Genomic DNA, 15,828 nt, shown 5'->3' with positions numbered 1-15,828 from the left:
CCTCAGTGCGGTGTGGCATGGAAGCTATCAGCCTGTGGCACTGCTGAGGTGTTATGGAAGACCAGGATGCTTCAATAGCGGCCTTCAGCTCTTCTGCATTGTTCGGTCTCATGTCTCTCATCTTTCTCTTGGCAATGCCCCATAGATTCTCTATGGGGTTCAGGTCAGGCGAGTTTGCTGGCCAATCAAGCACAGTAATCCCACGGTCACTGAACCAGGTTTTGGTGCTTTTGGCAGTTTGGGCAGGTGCCAAGTCCTGCTGGAAAATGAAGTTAGCATCCCCATAAAGCTAATCTGTGGAAGGAAGCATGAAGTGCTCCAAAATCTCCTGGTAGACGGCTGCGTTGACCCTGGACTTAATGAAACACAGTGGACCAACACCAGCAGATGACATGGCTCCCCAAATCAACACAGACTGTGGAAACTTCACACTGGACTTCAAGCATCTTGCAGTGTGTGCCTCTCCATTCTTCCTCCATACTCTGGGTCCTTGGTTTCCAAATGAGATGCAAAAGTTGCTCTCATCAGAAAAGAGGACTTTGGACCACTGAGCAACACACCAGTTCTGTTTTTCTTTAGCCCAGGTAAGATGCTTCTGACGTTGTTTGTTGTTCAGGAGCGGCTTGACAAGAGGAATACGACATTTGAAGCCCATGCCCAGGATCCAGCCTCAGTCCACTCCTTGTTAAAGTCCCCAACACTTTTGAATGGCCTTTTCCTGACAATTCTCTCCAGGCTGCGGTCATCCCTGCTGCTTGTGCACCTTTTTCTTCCACATTTTTCCCTTCCACATAACTTTCTATTAATGTGCTTTGATACAGCACTTTGGGAACATCCAACATCTTTTGCAATTACCTTTTGAGGCTTTCCCTCCTTATGGAGGGTGTCAGTGATGGTTTTCTGCACAACTGTCAGATCAGCAGTCTTTCCCATGATTGTGATTCCTACTGAACCAGGCTGAGAGAACATTTAAAGGCTCAGGAACCCTTTGCAGGTGTTGTGGCTTAATTAGCTGATTAGAGTGGGACACTTTAAGCCTAGAATATTGCACCTTTTCACAATATTCTAATCTTCTGAGATTGTGGATTTGGGGTTTTCATGAGCTGGAAGCCATAATTATCACAATTATGACAAATCACGGCTTGAACTATCTTGCTTTGCATGTAATGAGTCTATCTCATATATTAGTTTCACCTTTTAAGTTGCATTACTGAAATAAATGAACTTTTGCATGATATTCTAATTTTTCGAGTTTCACCTGTATATACCTGGGATATTTACAGACCAATTAGCCTAACATAAATAGTATGTAGGCTATTGGAGGGGATGATAAGGAACCATATCCAAGAATTTGCTGATGAAAATAGTATTATTAGTAGCAACCAGCATGGATTTATGAAAGTTTTGTTCTTGCCAGACCAACCTGTTAACATTTTATGAGGAAGTAAGCTGTAATCTGGGTAGAGAAAGCCTCATGGACATGGTGTATCTGGATTTCTCCAAAGCATACGCCACAGTTTCCCATAAACACTTAATTTACAAATTGAGGTCTGTTGTCATTACAATAGTGTATGTACCTGGAATGAAAAATGATTGCAGGAGTGCGTCCAGAGGGTAGTGATAAATAGTGTATCTTCTGAATGGTCTGAAGTGGTAAGTGGGGTACCCCAAGGCTCTGTCCCAGGGCCAATTTTGTTTAATTTGTTCATAAATGATATAGAGGTTGGTAAAAGTTCAACCTCAGTGTTTGCTGATAATACAAAGCTAAGCAGGGTAATAAACATCATAGCATGATATGGCAACTTTACAAGAAGACCGTGATAAACTAATGGTCTGAGCATTCACATGGCAAATGAGGTTTAATATTGAATTAAGTAAAGTAATGCATTTGGGGCTAAAAATATGAATGCGAGTTACTCACTAGGGGGAAAACCTCTGGGGGAATAGAGGATAGAAAAGGATCAGGGGGTCGAATAGATGACAGGCTCAGCATACAATGCCAAGCTGCAGCAAGCAAAGCACACAGTGAAAAGCTACTCTGGACTTTCTTCATATTCATGACAGAAGAATAGGCATCCTTTCTTCTACTGCAGGATATGAATGAAGTGTCAGAACTACAGCATTTAGCTTTAGCTTTTAACTGCTGTGACACCAATGCACAGCAGCTAAAAGCTAAAGCTAAATGCCATCAGCCATATAATATCTTTTTCTGGGAAAACTGTAGTTTTCTTTATCTTTAACATTTTTTCACCTACTCTTTTCAAAATGTATGTCATTTAGTTCTCTCTTGTGGTGTGTCACAGACTTTCTTTGCCTTGTTACAGATGTTTGGATCTGACATTAGGTCCCTCAATGCATTGCAACAGTACCTGAACTTTGACACAAGAGACAAGACATGCAATTCTAGGGAGGGAAAAGAAGAAGGGGATGGTCAGATGGCTTACAGGCCTCTAGAAATTCTGGTGCAAAACTAGTCAGCATCAGAAAACAAAATTGAACTCCCAATTGTGTGAGTTTTCTTACAGGCAAAACAGAACAACCAAAGAAATGAATCAAAGATATGTAATAAAAAATATTTGTGTCAAGTCTAGTATATTCTTGTATTTACAGCTGAAACATATTCAAAACTGGAGCAAAGAAACAGCAGAAATGTACTGCCTTGTTGATCCTCAGTTAATAGCTCTATGTACTATAAAGTAATGAGTAATAGTAATATGTGTAGCAGAGGGAGTGAGATAATAGAGGGAAACGTTCAGGCCTTTACAGTATGTATCAATGCTTTCCATGAGATTCTGATATTAAAAGGATTTATGGCAGTTTAGTCCTTGCTTGCCCTGTTTATCCTAGAGGTATCGCCATGTGCTTACAAGACCTGCTGGAATGGAGGAGTTTGCCAGGACTACTATGGACTGGCGGTGTGCCAGTGTCAACCTAGATACACCGGGCAAAGCTGTGAGACAGGTATGTACGCGCAATCAACAAAAAAACAAAAAGAAAATTATGTTATGATTCTGGAAATATCTTGCAATTAAGGCATATTGACAAAAATGTAATATTAATGATTAATTAAGCATACATTTAAACAGGACTTGTTGTGTGATATTCCAAGTGGGTCCACATACCTTTTCCAGACTGGAAAGTAAATGCTAATGTAAAAGGTTAAAGTGTATGAAAATATAACATATAAATATGTTTTCATGTGCACTTGTTTATCTAGATATCATCATTTCTTATATTAGATCTCTACCAATCTCCTTAGCTTTATCTAGACGAGTCACAATCTTGGATATGGGTTCTCCTTTTGTAGAGTTAAAATGCTCTCTCACTGCCTTGCAGAGTAGGGTGCTCTCACTATGGTCAGCGAACATCATCCTGACCCATCATTCTGTGTATGCCATCCTTCTCACAGCTGAAAGCAATAAAGAGTTGCTGGGGGCATCAGTCATCATTTAGTCTCCCCCTAATTCCCAATATTCTTCCACCCACCATCCCTACCCATAAGAGAGAAGATAGTTAAGGGGGTTCTGCATTAGAGAGGGGAGGATAAATGTACCTTCAACAATCGCCAAGACTCATTTAAATATTTATCAGTCTCTTAAAAAAGCTCAGGCTGACCTCCTCCCTTTTCTTAACCTTCTACCTCTTCTTCATATTACGGGGATTCTTCCACTTCTCCACCCTGCCTATTTTCCAACCCACATTCAGTACATAGATATCTCAATCCAGCTGCTCCAGATTTTCTAAAATCTCATATAAGTATTCTTATGTAAATGGCTCAACTCTTCCATTAATCTAATTCTATCCACTTCCATAAGCCATTCTGTCATAGTTGGTATTTTCTTTGCTTGTCAAATTTTCAGAATTAATGCATTCGCTGCATTTATGGAATGATTAAATGCAGCAAAGACATTAATTCAAAAATATTGGAAATCAAAGAAAATAAAAATTATGACAGAAGAATGCCATGAGCTGCTGGTGGTTAGAAACTGGTAGTGACAGTGAAGCACAACTGAATAAACCTACAAAAGGAAGTTTGGGGGTAATTTGTTCAACTTTAGAGGCACATATTGCTCGCTATATTGGTTAATTGGTGTTCACTTCAACTGTATGTAAGCCATAACAATGAACTTCTCTTTTGTAGCATTTTGCTTGATAAGTGCAAAACAAACCCATTGATCTTTAGGTCAAATAACTCTAATTATAATAATAACTCTATTTACGGCCAGTTCACACTATAGAAATGCAGTCCAGATGCGTTCTGGATGCGTTTTTGCATGCACGTTTTTTACGCATTTTGTCACGTTCCGGTTAATTTTTTCCCCTCTTTTTTCCTTCAATGTACGTTCCAGTGCATTCCAGTGCATTTTTATGCTTTTTACCATGTTCCAGTACAGTTCTGTGCAGAAAAAATGCAGCATGTTCTACTTTTTTTTCACTAACACAATCCTACAAATCCTCACTATTGGTATGGATATGAAATTGGTTATTTTCTTGGTCACGGTGATCTCCTAGTGTAATTCTTAAAAAACAAAAGTCAGCGTCAGACAGCTGCAGACGTAAACTCCTTTCTGTTTAAAGGGATGCCTTGCTGTTTAAAGTGATGAACAGACACAAAACATCTTTTAAAAATGGAACTACCATTTATATTGTTTCTGCCTCTTTGTAGATTTATTAGTGATAATTTAAGTAATTTCACAACCTTACTTTTCTGATTTGTAGAGATCAGACCATGTTCTTCTCATCCTTGCTTGAATGGAGGGATATGTGAGGATTTTGAGAATACATACAACTGTCTGTGTTCTTTAGGATTCACTGGAGTACATTGTGAAACTGGTAAGTGATCCAATACCAAGATGATAGCTGTAGAGATTACCATTTATTCTGATTTCAGATCAGAGGTCTTGTATCACACTGGGGTTCTCTAGGAGAAGTCAGTTGAATGAAAAGGGATAAGAGAAAAGCATTACAAAAAGCACTCATACTACCTGTAATTGTACATTTCTGCAGTAATATACTGCATTAAGAAGGCAATGGTATACTAAATTTAAATTTTTAAATGTTTTCTTTCTCATTGATTAGGGGACACGGTTAATTTTGCACAAGAGGGTTATACTACTGCCTACAAGAGATTGAATGCTTGCAAACAAAGTTGTCAATCAGCCAGATATAATCACTCTTTCTCCCATTATGCTCCAGATTTTTGGACTCTTTCTCTGAGAGAAGAAACCCCTTTCCACTAGGCTCTTTCTGCTCTATCAAGATCCTTTTTTTTCCTTCAGTCAAACTTCTTTGTTTACTGCAGTCAGAGAGCTCATTTCTTGCAGTTTTCAGGATTGCCATAACCTTGAAAGCCGTAGCCGGACCTCGCCATGCTAAAGATTTGGGGACGGCTTGTAATGTGACTCTAGGACACTGGGCTGTCAGCTGTCACAAGTCAGCTGAAGAGCGCTTTACAGGTTCAGGACTGAGGTACACCTGCCAGTAGAACCCTATACGTGAAGACTCTTTAGTGGGTATGCACACTGGAGGGGCAAAGACTGTCTGCAAGGGTTATATCTCCTGTTCCTACACTGGAATGCTCCAGCTTGAGTGTGTTTGGGAGCTGGAAGGTGCCTTCCAGACCACTGCTATGGTAAGTCACAGGGTCTTACCCTTTTGTAGCCTGTCATGTGCTATTGTCCTTGGCTGCACTCACACTGAGGTTAATGCCTGGAGCTTTTGCTGCAACACTTCATGTATTGAAGGGCAAATGTGGGAAGCTGGAGCTCTTCCAATTGTAAATTTGGCACTTCATGCCTGCCTTACTGAGTGTCTGTGGCCACACCTGCACCTGTGTTGTTCACGATTTTTCCTACCATTCACCCAAAGCCTGCACAATTGCTGCCATTCTCTGAAAGACAAGACAAAAACTCTAAAGTTATTAGAGTTCTGGGCTCCATCAAAAGCCCTAGCCAATTTAAAGTGATATTAAAGGTTCTTTTTTTTCTTTTCTTTTTTTTTTTAATAACAAACATGTCATACTTACCTGCTCTGGGCAATAGTTTTGCACAGAGCATCCCCCATCCTCCTTTTCTTGGAATCCCTGCCTGTGCTCCTGGCCCTTCCCTCTGAGTGCTCCAAGAGCAAACCGCACCAACACAAATAGCTCAGCCTTGCTCCCTCTCGGTCCTCACTGGCTGGCCAATGGCCACACTGCTGTGTCTCAGCCATTGAGGAGAGAAAGACCTGGGAGAGCTGAGTCTCCCGTGCACAGCGCTGGATTGAGATCAGGCTCAGGTAAGTATTGAGGGGCTGTGGGGGGAACTGCACACAGAAAGTTTTTTTATATTCATGCATAGAATGCTTAAAGGTAAGAAACCTTTAGCCTTTACAACCACTGTAACTCACTACTAAAACCTGTTTTGTATCATTACTGGCGTTATCCAGATAAGTCACTCACTTCTCCTAAACTTTTTGCTCAGGAACACTCTGTTTAGGAGGGGTTCCTGAAGTGGGCCATTCCCATTGTGAATCCAGCCTGTCAAGAAAATTACAGTGTTTAAAGTGGTAGTAAAAAATTGGTCTCCTGCAGAATAATGAAGGGCTTCCATCTTCAAGATGTTCATTGAGAGCACAGGGCACATGCGCCGGTGACCTCACTGGCTGCTACTAAAGTAAATAGCTCCTAAACGGTGCACTTTACTGTTTACAGGTAAGCCTTATTATAGGCTTATCTGTGGGCATAAATAAAAAATTTTACTTTACTACCGCTTTAATGATCCTGTGGAGAAAAGCCCGGAAGCCCTTTCCAAGGCATTATTCTACTTTGCAGGTCATGCCCTGCAACCAGTCATTGCCATCATGTCCATCTGCCACTCCCTGGGTATCAACTCCTACTTATTATTCGGTTCTCCAACAAATGGAACTATGCCTTTTGCCTGCGCTACTATGTTGACAGGCTTGTGGAAATCATACACTTGATTTGTAGATTGGGCCTTTTCTCTGTACATGTGTGGTGGACCCTTTGGCTCAAATTCTGGTCAGCGGAACATCACTGCAAACAATGCTTATTGTGCATGCCCTTTGATTGCAAGCACCTTTTTGGTGCCCCTCCGGATACCTTTATCAAAGATGTCACAGGTGAAAAAAGCCTAGACCTAGCATAGGAAGACTAGAGCTGGGTACACACGATACATTAAAAGTTCTAAAATAATAAGATATTTCTGATACACAGCATGGGTATACTTAGAATTACACCCCAAAACACATTCTGATACTCCTCCTGTGTATGGGGATACCACGTACAGTATGTGAGAATTTTTCAGAGCCTAGCTTCATGGAGGTGCCCAGAATCCAAGTACCACCCTCAGGCTTGCTAGCGACATAAATTACATATAAAATTTCCTGACTACCTATTACATTTTTGAAGCCCTAGAATGCCAGGACAATAGAAGCACCCACAAAATGACCACATTTTGCAGTAAGCATGCTAAGGTATTTTAAGAGGCATAGTGAATCACTATGATTGGTCACGGGGATCACATGGTACAGGGACTATTTACTTAGCCCTGTATGTCTTTCTCTGATCTGCCATTACTGCTAGAGGGCATGCACGAGAGACTCTTAAAATGTGAAAAAACAGCATGTGGTATTTGCCCAATTTTGGATCTGAAAGCATTAAATGTCTTCATTTCAGCATAAAGTATGTAATCTAACAGGTCATTGATTCTCTCCATTGGGGGAACTTTCTAGCCTCTGTAGATATCAAGGATGCCTACTTGCATATCCCCATCTCTCCAGCTCATCAGTGCTATCTGTATTTTGCAGTGGGCATGCAGCACTGTATTTGGTGCCCTTCTTCCTAGTTTGTCCACTACACCCTGGGTCTTCACCAGCTTTTATACTGGCTCTGGTTTGTTTAAAGGAACACAATGGTGGGATGCTTGGACAAACTTCTGAGGGAACAGTTAGTACAGGCCTTGTCTGCTAATGTTCATCTGTTCAGACTCTGCAGAGGTTTGTTTGTGACCAGAATTTTCAAAAATTAGCACTGGATCTGACTCATAGCTTGAAGTATCTAGGTTTCCTACTAGACATGACTGGTTTTTCTTCTTGAAGACAAACTTTTGAAGCTTCTTACATGTTTGCTTTGCATAATCAAAACAGAGTGCATCCCTGTGAGACTCAATACACCAAAATGGCCCAGGCAGATGTGATACTTGGACCTCTTTAGACTCCTGCAGACTCTTCCAGATCACCATCTTCTGTCCCAAAGACTGATTTACCTCCCTGCACCTATCTGATTTCCTACGCTCTAAATGATAGGAATTTCACCTCTTGCAAGGTCTCTCATCACTGAAATTCCATTGCAGGAGGTACTCCATGGGACACATCCTGGCCTTGTTCCAGTCTGGAGTGTACTAGTATTTTGCTTTAAGTAGCAACAAAGCCTAGATCTCTGTTTTCAAGATTCATGTCCAAAGACTGCTTGCTTCTCATTCCTTTGTGAAATCTTTTGTGCAGCGTGTAGCTTACATTTTACAGTAGGTACAGAAATCATGTTTTTATGAGTAGATGTTAATCACAAGCATAGTAAATAGATAGTCACTAGACTCAGTATGACACCAGTTGCAGATCTTCAGATAACAAAACCATTGTCATTCAGTCATATACAAAGCTGTATAAGTATATTAGGAATAACAGCAAGGCTCACTCCAATGTAGCCAAAAAAACACTGATCAACAAAATATGTAAAACAATTTGGTATTACTGCAGAAGTCATTTGAATATAAGCTCTTCTCTGTAGGCTTTTAACTACCTATATATCCAATATGAACAAAGCTACACGGTTAATTTGACAAATTAATGGAAATTTCAGTCTGTATCTATAAAAGAACCAGTATTACTGGATTAATATTGACCCTGAGTATAAGCCTGCATTCCCACCTGAACAGTGTGTGTAGTGTTTTCCTGGTCATTTTTAGGTGTTTTTTCTGGCATTTTTTTACAGGTGTTTTTGCACATGTATCAAGCATCAGCAGTTTGTTTTCTGGGCTGAACAAGGGGAAGAGAGCAGTTGTATAGGCAGAGTGGAATACTTCAGGCATGAAAACGTGCAAAAATTCACATATCGCACATTTATAGGTGTTCCCAATGAAGTCTACATCTATGTAGTCTCCTAAGCTATCCTATAATGCTCTGAATTCTTTCTCATGTATTAGGTGTATATTTGTAAAACTAAAATGTATGGTATATATAAACAAAAAAAAGTATAAAGAATAGTATAAACTAAAGAACAATTGACACTAAACCAATATAACTTCCCTTAAAGAATCAATAACAAGTGTTGCTGTAGCGCAACACTTTTTATTGAGTTGTATATTGGAGAGGATATCCTCTTTTTGTTTTTGCTGGTTAGTTTACATTGTTTTCACGTATTTGGGTGGTTTTCATTTTCTATTATTTCCCTTTAAGAATGCCTTTCATTCTAAGAAAACAATGGGGTTGACATACTAAAGGCAAATAGTCTGGGCACTGTAAGTGCACTGCAAGTGCAGTTGCTTTAGATCGAGGGGAAGCTCTGCTGATTTCTATCATCCATTCATATGCAAGAAAAAAATAGTTTATTTTATTCCATGTGATTGGGTATACTATGCAAAGTGAAGCTTTATCTCCTTTACTAAGCTCTGCAGGAACTGCACTTGCAGTGCACAGTATACATGGGTTAGACAACAAAATGGAAACACTACATAATTTTCAGGTATGAAAATGACATGTTTTGTGTTGAAAGCGGAAATGATGTAACATTCTTTTGCTTCCGCTGGGTGATGAGATACCTAGATAACAGATCACCGTGTTTCCATATTTTTATCTAACCTCTGTATTTGCCATTAGTAAATCAATCCTAATGTATTATTTCACTGTATTTATGTGTAGTTGTTTTTGGCCTATCTCTCTGTGATTAAGCCCTGATTGGGTTAAATGTGTTAGAGGGGTGGTCCTAGGGTGGGGACTGTCACTGCCATGTCTTCAGATGGTTTTCATAATAAACAAGGACATTTGTGAAATCTGGAGTGCAGCAGCCTTTCTTTCGGTTTAGTTTTTTAGTCCATATTTCAATAAGATTATTGTTTTTTTAAATCCTTAATTCTACAAGCCTACTCCTTAGAAACAATGTTTTTTATATCTTGCCCTGGCATAAGTTAGGAAATGTGGCTGCAACTGAAGGCAAAAATGTGTGCATGTGAATGTGCAATAGCTAGAGCCTCCGCCTTGGTCCCCACTGACTATTACTGTTTTTGTTCTTAGAAATCAGACCTTGTTCCTCATCCCCTTGTCTAAATGAAGGGACCTGTGTGGAGTCAGGAATTTCATACACTTGTTCTTGTCCTTCTTGGTTCACAGGAACCCACTGTGAGAATGGTAAGCATCTGAAACTAAAAGTCATATTTAGTTTCTGTTAGGCAGAGTTTTGCATCCATTTGCTTATGATCTCTGATATCTGTTTCTAGAGATCAGACCCTGCTTATCAATACCATGTGAGAACGGGGCAACATGTGAAGATCTGGGTGATACATACAGCTGTCTATGTACCAGAGGCTTTACAGGAATGAACTGTGAAACAGGTCAGAATATTTGAAATAAAACATGATCTAGTACTGTTGGTTGGAATACTGTATGTGGTAAGCAGTCAGTTCTCAGTGAACTACATTCTTCCCACCATGGTGATATTAAAGAAATCCTGTCATAAGAGAAATATGCTAGCTTCAGTACGACCTGGAACAAGTATAGGGATATGGAATTCTTACTGAAGTAAATTTGCTAGATGTTTGTTCTCAGAAGTAAAGAAGCCACACAAAGCCAGGCAACATGCAATTCCAGAAGGAAGTCAGTAGTGGCAGCCACCATATTTCACTTATGATATACAACCAGTGGCTACTCTAAGGGCTAATTAGACACTTAGAAAAACCTTGAACTTGTTGATTTCCCATATATTTGTTATTGAATGAAGTGTTAAGACTTTCTCTTACTCACATTCCCCACTCAGAATTAAAGCCGTGCTTTTCTTCTCCATGTCTCAATGGTGGCCTCTGTAAGGACGTAGGTTCTAGTTACAGCTGCCTCTATCTGCTTGGGTTCACTGGACTGTGAAGAAGAACAACAAAAGAGAAGCGCACCAACCTTGCGCATTACCTCAGTAACCAAAATTTATTAAAATAAAAGAATGGTACTCACAAACAGCGAATAAAAACAAGCATGTAAGTCCTCAAAGGGACTTTAGAGGCAAGATGCCAATGCGAATCCCATCATGGAGGAAGCCACTCAGTACAGGTGACGCGTTTCGAAGGACATGCCTTCTTCCTCAGAGCTGGCTGGACTGAGAGTGTGTGTTCCCATTTATGCCTCCAGACTGAAATAGGGCCCTCCCCTATGGGTTGGGCTGTCCTAGGCAGGGAGGAGGGGCCCGGTTGTCAATCAATTACAGTACATAATCAACAAGTTTACAAGGAACCATATAGAATGTACATAAAAGGAATCAAAAAACTAAAAAATGTTAAAAAGTTCATACATTAATAAAAGCGGCTTGTAAATACATTACTAGGAATTATAAAATTTAAAAATAATAATAAAAAAAAAAAAAAAAAATTAATAAAATAATAAATCCATTGACTAGTAACAAATGTTTTGTCATTATTATTACTGTCATGCACTGACGGCCAACATGCATGAGATATATGAAATATAGAAAAAGAGAGAAAGGAACTCCCACAGTTGAATGAACCATTCCTGGCCGATGTTTTCAGGATTGTTATCACAAAGAGAACAATGCAGCCAGAATATTGTGCTATACCTGGTAAGATCAATTGTACCAATTTAAGGCAGAGACATGTAGCTATGAAATCAATGATTGAACATGACTGTAGGAGAAGTTTGCAGGGAAGTGCATTCATGTAATCCGGCAAAAGGATAGCACCTACGGATGGTCACAGTATGTTCAGGAAGAATCCGCATTACCTGTGTTGTTGTTGGTGTGTACTGATTGTTCAGCAGCAGAGGGAGAGCTTGCCCACATGATGCCGCTGTAGATGGAGTCAATCCGTGGAGCGCACGCCGCTGTGGCGTGGCAGCAGAAGCGCATGCGCAAACCATCTCGCGCCTGCGCTCTAAGACGGCATCAGCGCGATCGCAATGGCACATATCCAGTGGCCGATGCGCGCGCCGCAGACACCGCTGCTCAATCCCAACAGGGTCCCAGTTTCTCATCCCCTACTCGCTGCTGTCCAATCAGATACACACCGAAGGGTTGTGTGTGTATATGTGTCTCCAGGCTGCCCACATACAACAAATCGTTGGTACAAATGCCAACCCCTCTGGCTGCAAATCCACCATCAACTCACTACATTCACCGCACTTCTCTAAATATACATGTGTATATATATGTATGCACCTCCACAACAATACCTAATCACATGCACATGGATAAATTCAATCATTGTATTGACATGAAGATCTATAAAAAAAAAAAAAAAACACACATATATACACACATGTAAAGTGTAAAAAACACACACACACATATATACTATATATAATATAGCCCAATAAAAATAGTAAGAAAGATAAAAATAGTAAACCAATAAAATTGCACACTAATGCACACACCTATGGGAAACACCTACACCCATATCTACATATATATGTATAGATATATATACACATATCTATATACCTACACATATATACATATATAAAAACACACCAGACAAAACTCTCACCAGCTGAAGCTAGATGAGAGTATGTATTTCGAGGTCATCATTAAGGCCTCCAGGGGACATGGTACCCAATGTGAAGATCCAAAAACTTTCCCTCCTGGACAGTTCTTGATGTCTCCTCCCACTATCCAGGTCCCTAGTGATGGCCTCAATCCCGAACACTTTCATCCCAAGATAGTTGCTCGAATGTTTTTCTTTGAAATGGCGGGGGACTGAATACTTATCCTTCTCCAATTTAATACTGCTCTTGTGCTCACAGATTCTGATCCTAAGGCACCGTGAAGTGCGACCCACGTATAATAGGCCACATGGACAGAGAATGCCATAGATGACAAAGGAGGTGCCACAATTAATAAATTGTTTGATGGGAAACCTTTTCCCATCAGTACTAGTGAAATCTCGTTTTCGGTGGCATATAACCTCACAAGTACCACAGTTGGAAATACCACATCTATAGCTGCCCTTTTGATCAAACAACATTGACCAAGGGCCTGGGTTAACTGTCGTGGTTTTACGCACTCTGCTTGGTGCTATTTGACTCCTAAGGTCTCTCGGTTTTCTAAAGATAAGCGTGGGCTTATCAGGAAGTGCATTCCCGAGAGTGGGGTCGTTTTTCAAGATATTCCAATTTCTGGATAAAATTTGTTTAATATGCCAGGACTTGCTACTAAATCTGGTGCAAAAACGTGCTTCCTTATTGTTAAAAGTGAAAGTGGGTTTTTTGGAGAAATGTTCGGTGTCTGTAAGGACACTGGAGTCATACATCACTAGATATTTGTTGCAGGCTGTCTCTATAAGATTTTCCTTATACCCTTTGTCTTTAAATTTTTGTTTAAGGATAAGGCTCTGTTCAATGTAATCTTGTTTGAGCGTACATGTGCGTTTCAGCCTGCAAAACTGTCCAAAAGGGACATTCCGGATCCATTGGGGGTGATGGTTACTTTTAGCGTGAAGATAGGAGTTACCTGCTGTCGGTTTGAAATGCGTTTTTGAGCATATCACACCATTGCTCTCGTGTCTAAGTTCTAGATCCAGGAATACCAGTGTGTCGTTGTCAATCACATGGGTGAAGGAAATGTTGTATGGATTATTTCTACAGTGATTTAAGAATCCATCGAGTTCTAGATCAGTACCCTTCCAGATAATAATGATATCATCTATGTATCTTCCGTACAGCACTAGGTTTGCGCTAAAGGGGTTATTGCTCCAGATGTACTTGTTTTCCCAAAAGCCCATAAATATGTTCGCATAACTGGGAGCAAAACGAGCTCCCATGGCAGTGCCCTGAATCTGGCGGTAATGTTTATCTAGAAAAGAAAAGTAATTATGTTCCAGTGCAAATAGAATGCAATTGGACAAAAATTGGATCTGAGTATAGTGGAGTGGTGAATCCTTTGCCAAAAAATGTTGAATGGCTTGAAGGCCAAAGTCATGTTGAATAGATGTGTAAAGAGATACTACGTCAAGGGACAGCCATCTATAGCCCTGTTCCCATTTATATTCTGCTAATATCTCTAATATATGGCCGGAGTCTCTAACAAATGATGAGAGATTCGTGACTATGTCTTTTAAGAAATGGTCAATATAGCTGCCTAGATTGCTTGTCAGGCTGCCTGTGCCAGAAATGATGGGTCTACCAGGGGGGTTCTCTCTGTTTTTATGTATTTTTGGAATATGATAAAAAAATGGAGTAGCAGGATGTTTAATGTATAGAAAAAGGAATTCCTCTTTAGCGAGTATACCGTCTGATACTGCCATTTCCAGCAGTAGTTTATATTCAGCTTGGTACTGGACAGTGGGATCAATAGGGAGGACCTCATAGGTCTGACGATCGTTCAAAAGTCTTAAAGCCTCACTAATGTAGGTAGCTCTGTCTTGAATAACCAGACCGCCTCCTTTATCAGCTTGTCTAATAACTACATCTTTATTTTCTTTAATGATTTTAAGGGAGGCTTTAAGTGGATCCTGTTGTAAGTGCTGTTTTTGTGTAAATGCACTGGTATTACAGATTTTCTTGAATTCAGTGAGCACTGATTCATAGAAAGTAGGTAAATGGTGACCTTTGACCCAATGAGGATAGAAAGTAGATTTCGGTTTAAAATTAGTGTGCATAATTTCTCCCTGAGAACCAAGCGCCATTTCAGTAAGGTTGAGAAGCTCAGATGTGTTGTCTATCGATACGCCCTCTATATACAGGTTTTCTAGAATGTCTAGCATAGGTGTTTTTTAATGACATCTCCGTCAAGGAGGAATCAGGGAGGAGATGTAGATGATTTTCCTTCTCACTATGCGTATTACCTTTTAACAGAAAGAACCGCTTAACTGTCAGATTTCTGATAAATTTATTCTTAGAATAACTAAACTGTGCAGTTTTCTAGATGAGGATCTAGATATCAGTTGGAAAGAGGAACTCCGTAAATGTAATAGAATTTGGGTGAATCTAATCATCCAACAGAGAGAAAGGAATCTAACAAATATTAAATCAGATATTGCTAGTTTACAAAATGAATTAGCTCTGTATACAGATATTCCCACTTTTAACGATTGGGATGCTAGAGTAAATGATCAGATCATGCATCTTGAAACAAATATTATAAGTAATAAGTCTGATAAATTTGAAAGAGACAGACAGGATTATACCCATGGGCGCGAATTTAACTGGAAGCATAAACCTTCCAATGTACCCACGTTGTTGCCCAGGTCTCCGGGTAACTGTCCAAACACACCTAGACGACACATTGTGAATAATAATCCAGCTCATAACTTCAATGATTTTTCTAATGCCCAGCATCAAAAGGGCTCCAAACAGATCTATCACCAATCCAAAACTAAACACCATAACACCTACACTAATAACAAGAATTATCATTCCAATAATAAGAATCACTATTCTCAAAAGGGGCCTGCTACGAATCATAATCCTAGGCCCACTTATCATAAAACTACAGGATCACACAATAATCATTCTAGGGGCCCAGCGGGGACATCTACAGGGTATCCTATAGGCCCCAATTCTAGAGGGCCTCTGGCATATAAAAATACATCACTGAGACCCCTATCTCCCTACAATTATAGG

The 15,828-nt window shown here is 40.0% G+C and overlaps 1 protein-coding gene across 8 annotated transcripts in view; it reads left to right on the top strand.

The window, feature by feature from the left end:
• The window catches only part of SNED1 (sushi, nidogen and EGF like domains 1), a 269,441-nt gene that overhangs the window by 104,716 nt on the left and 148,897 nt on the right, over positions 1-15,828 (top strand). For 7 of the 8 annotated variants that reach the window (XM_089665825.1, XM_089665812.1, XM_089665819.1 and 4 more), the window contains exons 7-10: positions 2,848-2,961; positions 4,720-4,833; positions 10,288-10,401; positions 10,491-10,604. In XM_089665825.1, the coding sequence (XP_089521951.1) occupies positions 2,848-2,961; positions 4,720-4,833; positions 10,288-10,401; positions 10,491-10,604 (456 nt within the window). The remainder of the gene's footprint in view (positions 1-2,847; positions 2,962-4,719; positions 4,834-10,287; positions 10,402-10,490; positions 10,605-15,828) is intronic. The other variant, XM_089665842.1, reaches the window with a different exon arrangement.

This window comes from Staurois parvus, unplaced genomic scaffold (genome assembly GCF_062004578.1).
Source record: "Staurois parvus isolate SC_StPar_1 unplaced genomic scaffold, SC_StPar_1.0 ptg000049l, whole genome shotgun sequence".
Classification (NCBI taxonomy): domain Eukaryota; kingdom Metazoa; phylum Chordata; class Amphibia; order Anura; family Ranidae; genus Staurois; species Staurois parvus.
The sequence above is the reverse complement of the archived record's forward strand: the minus strand, read 5'-3'. Positions and strand labels throughout refer to the sequence as shown.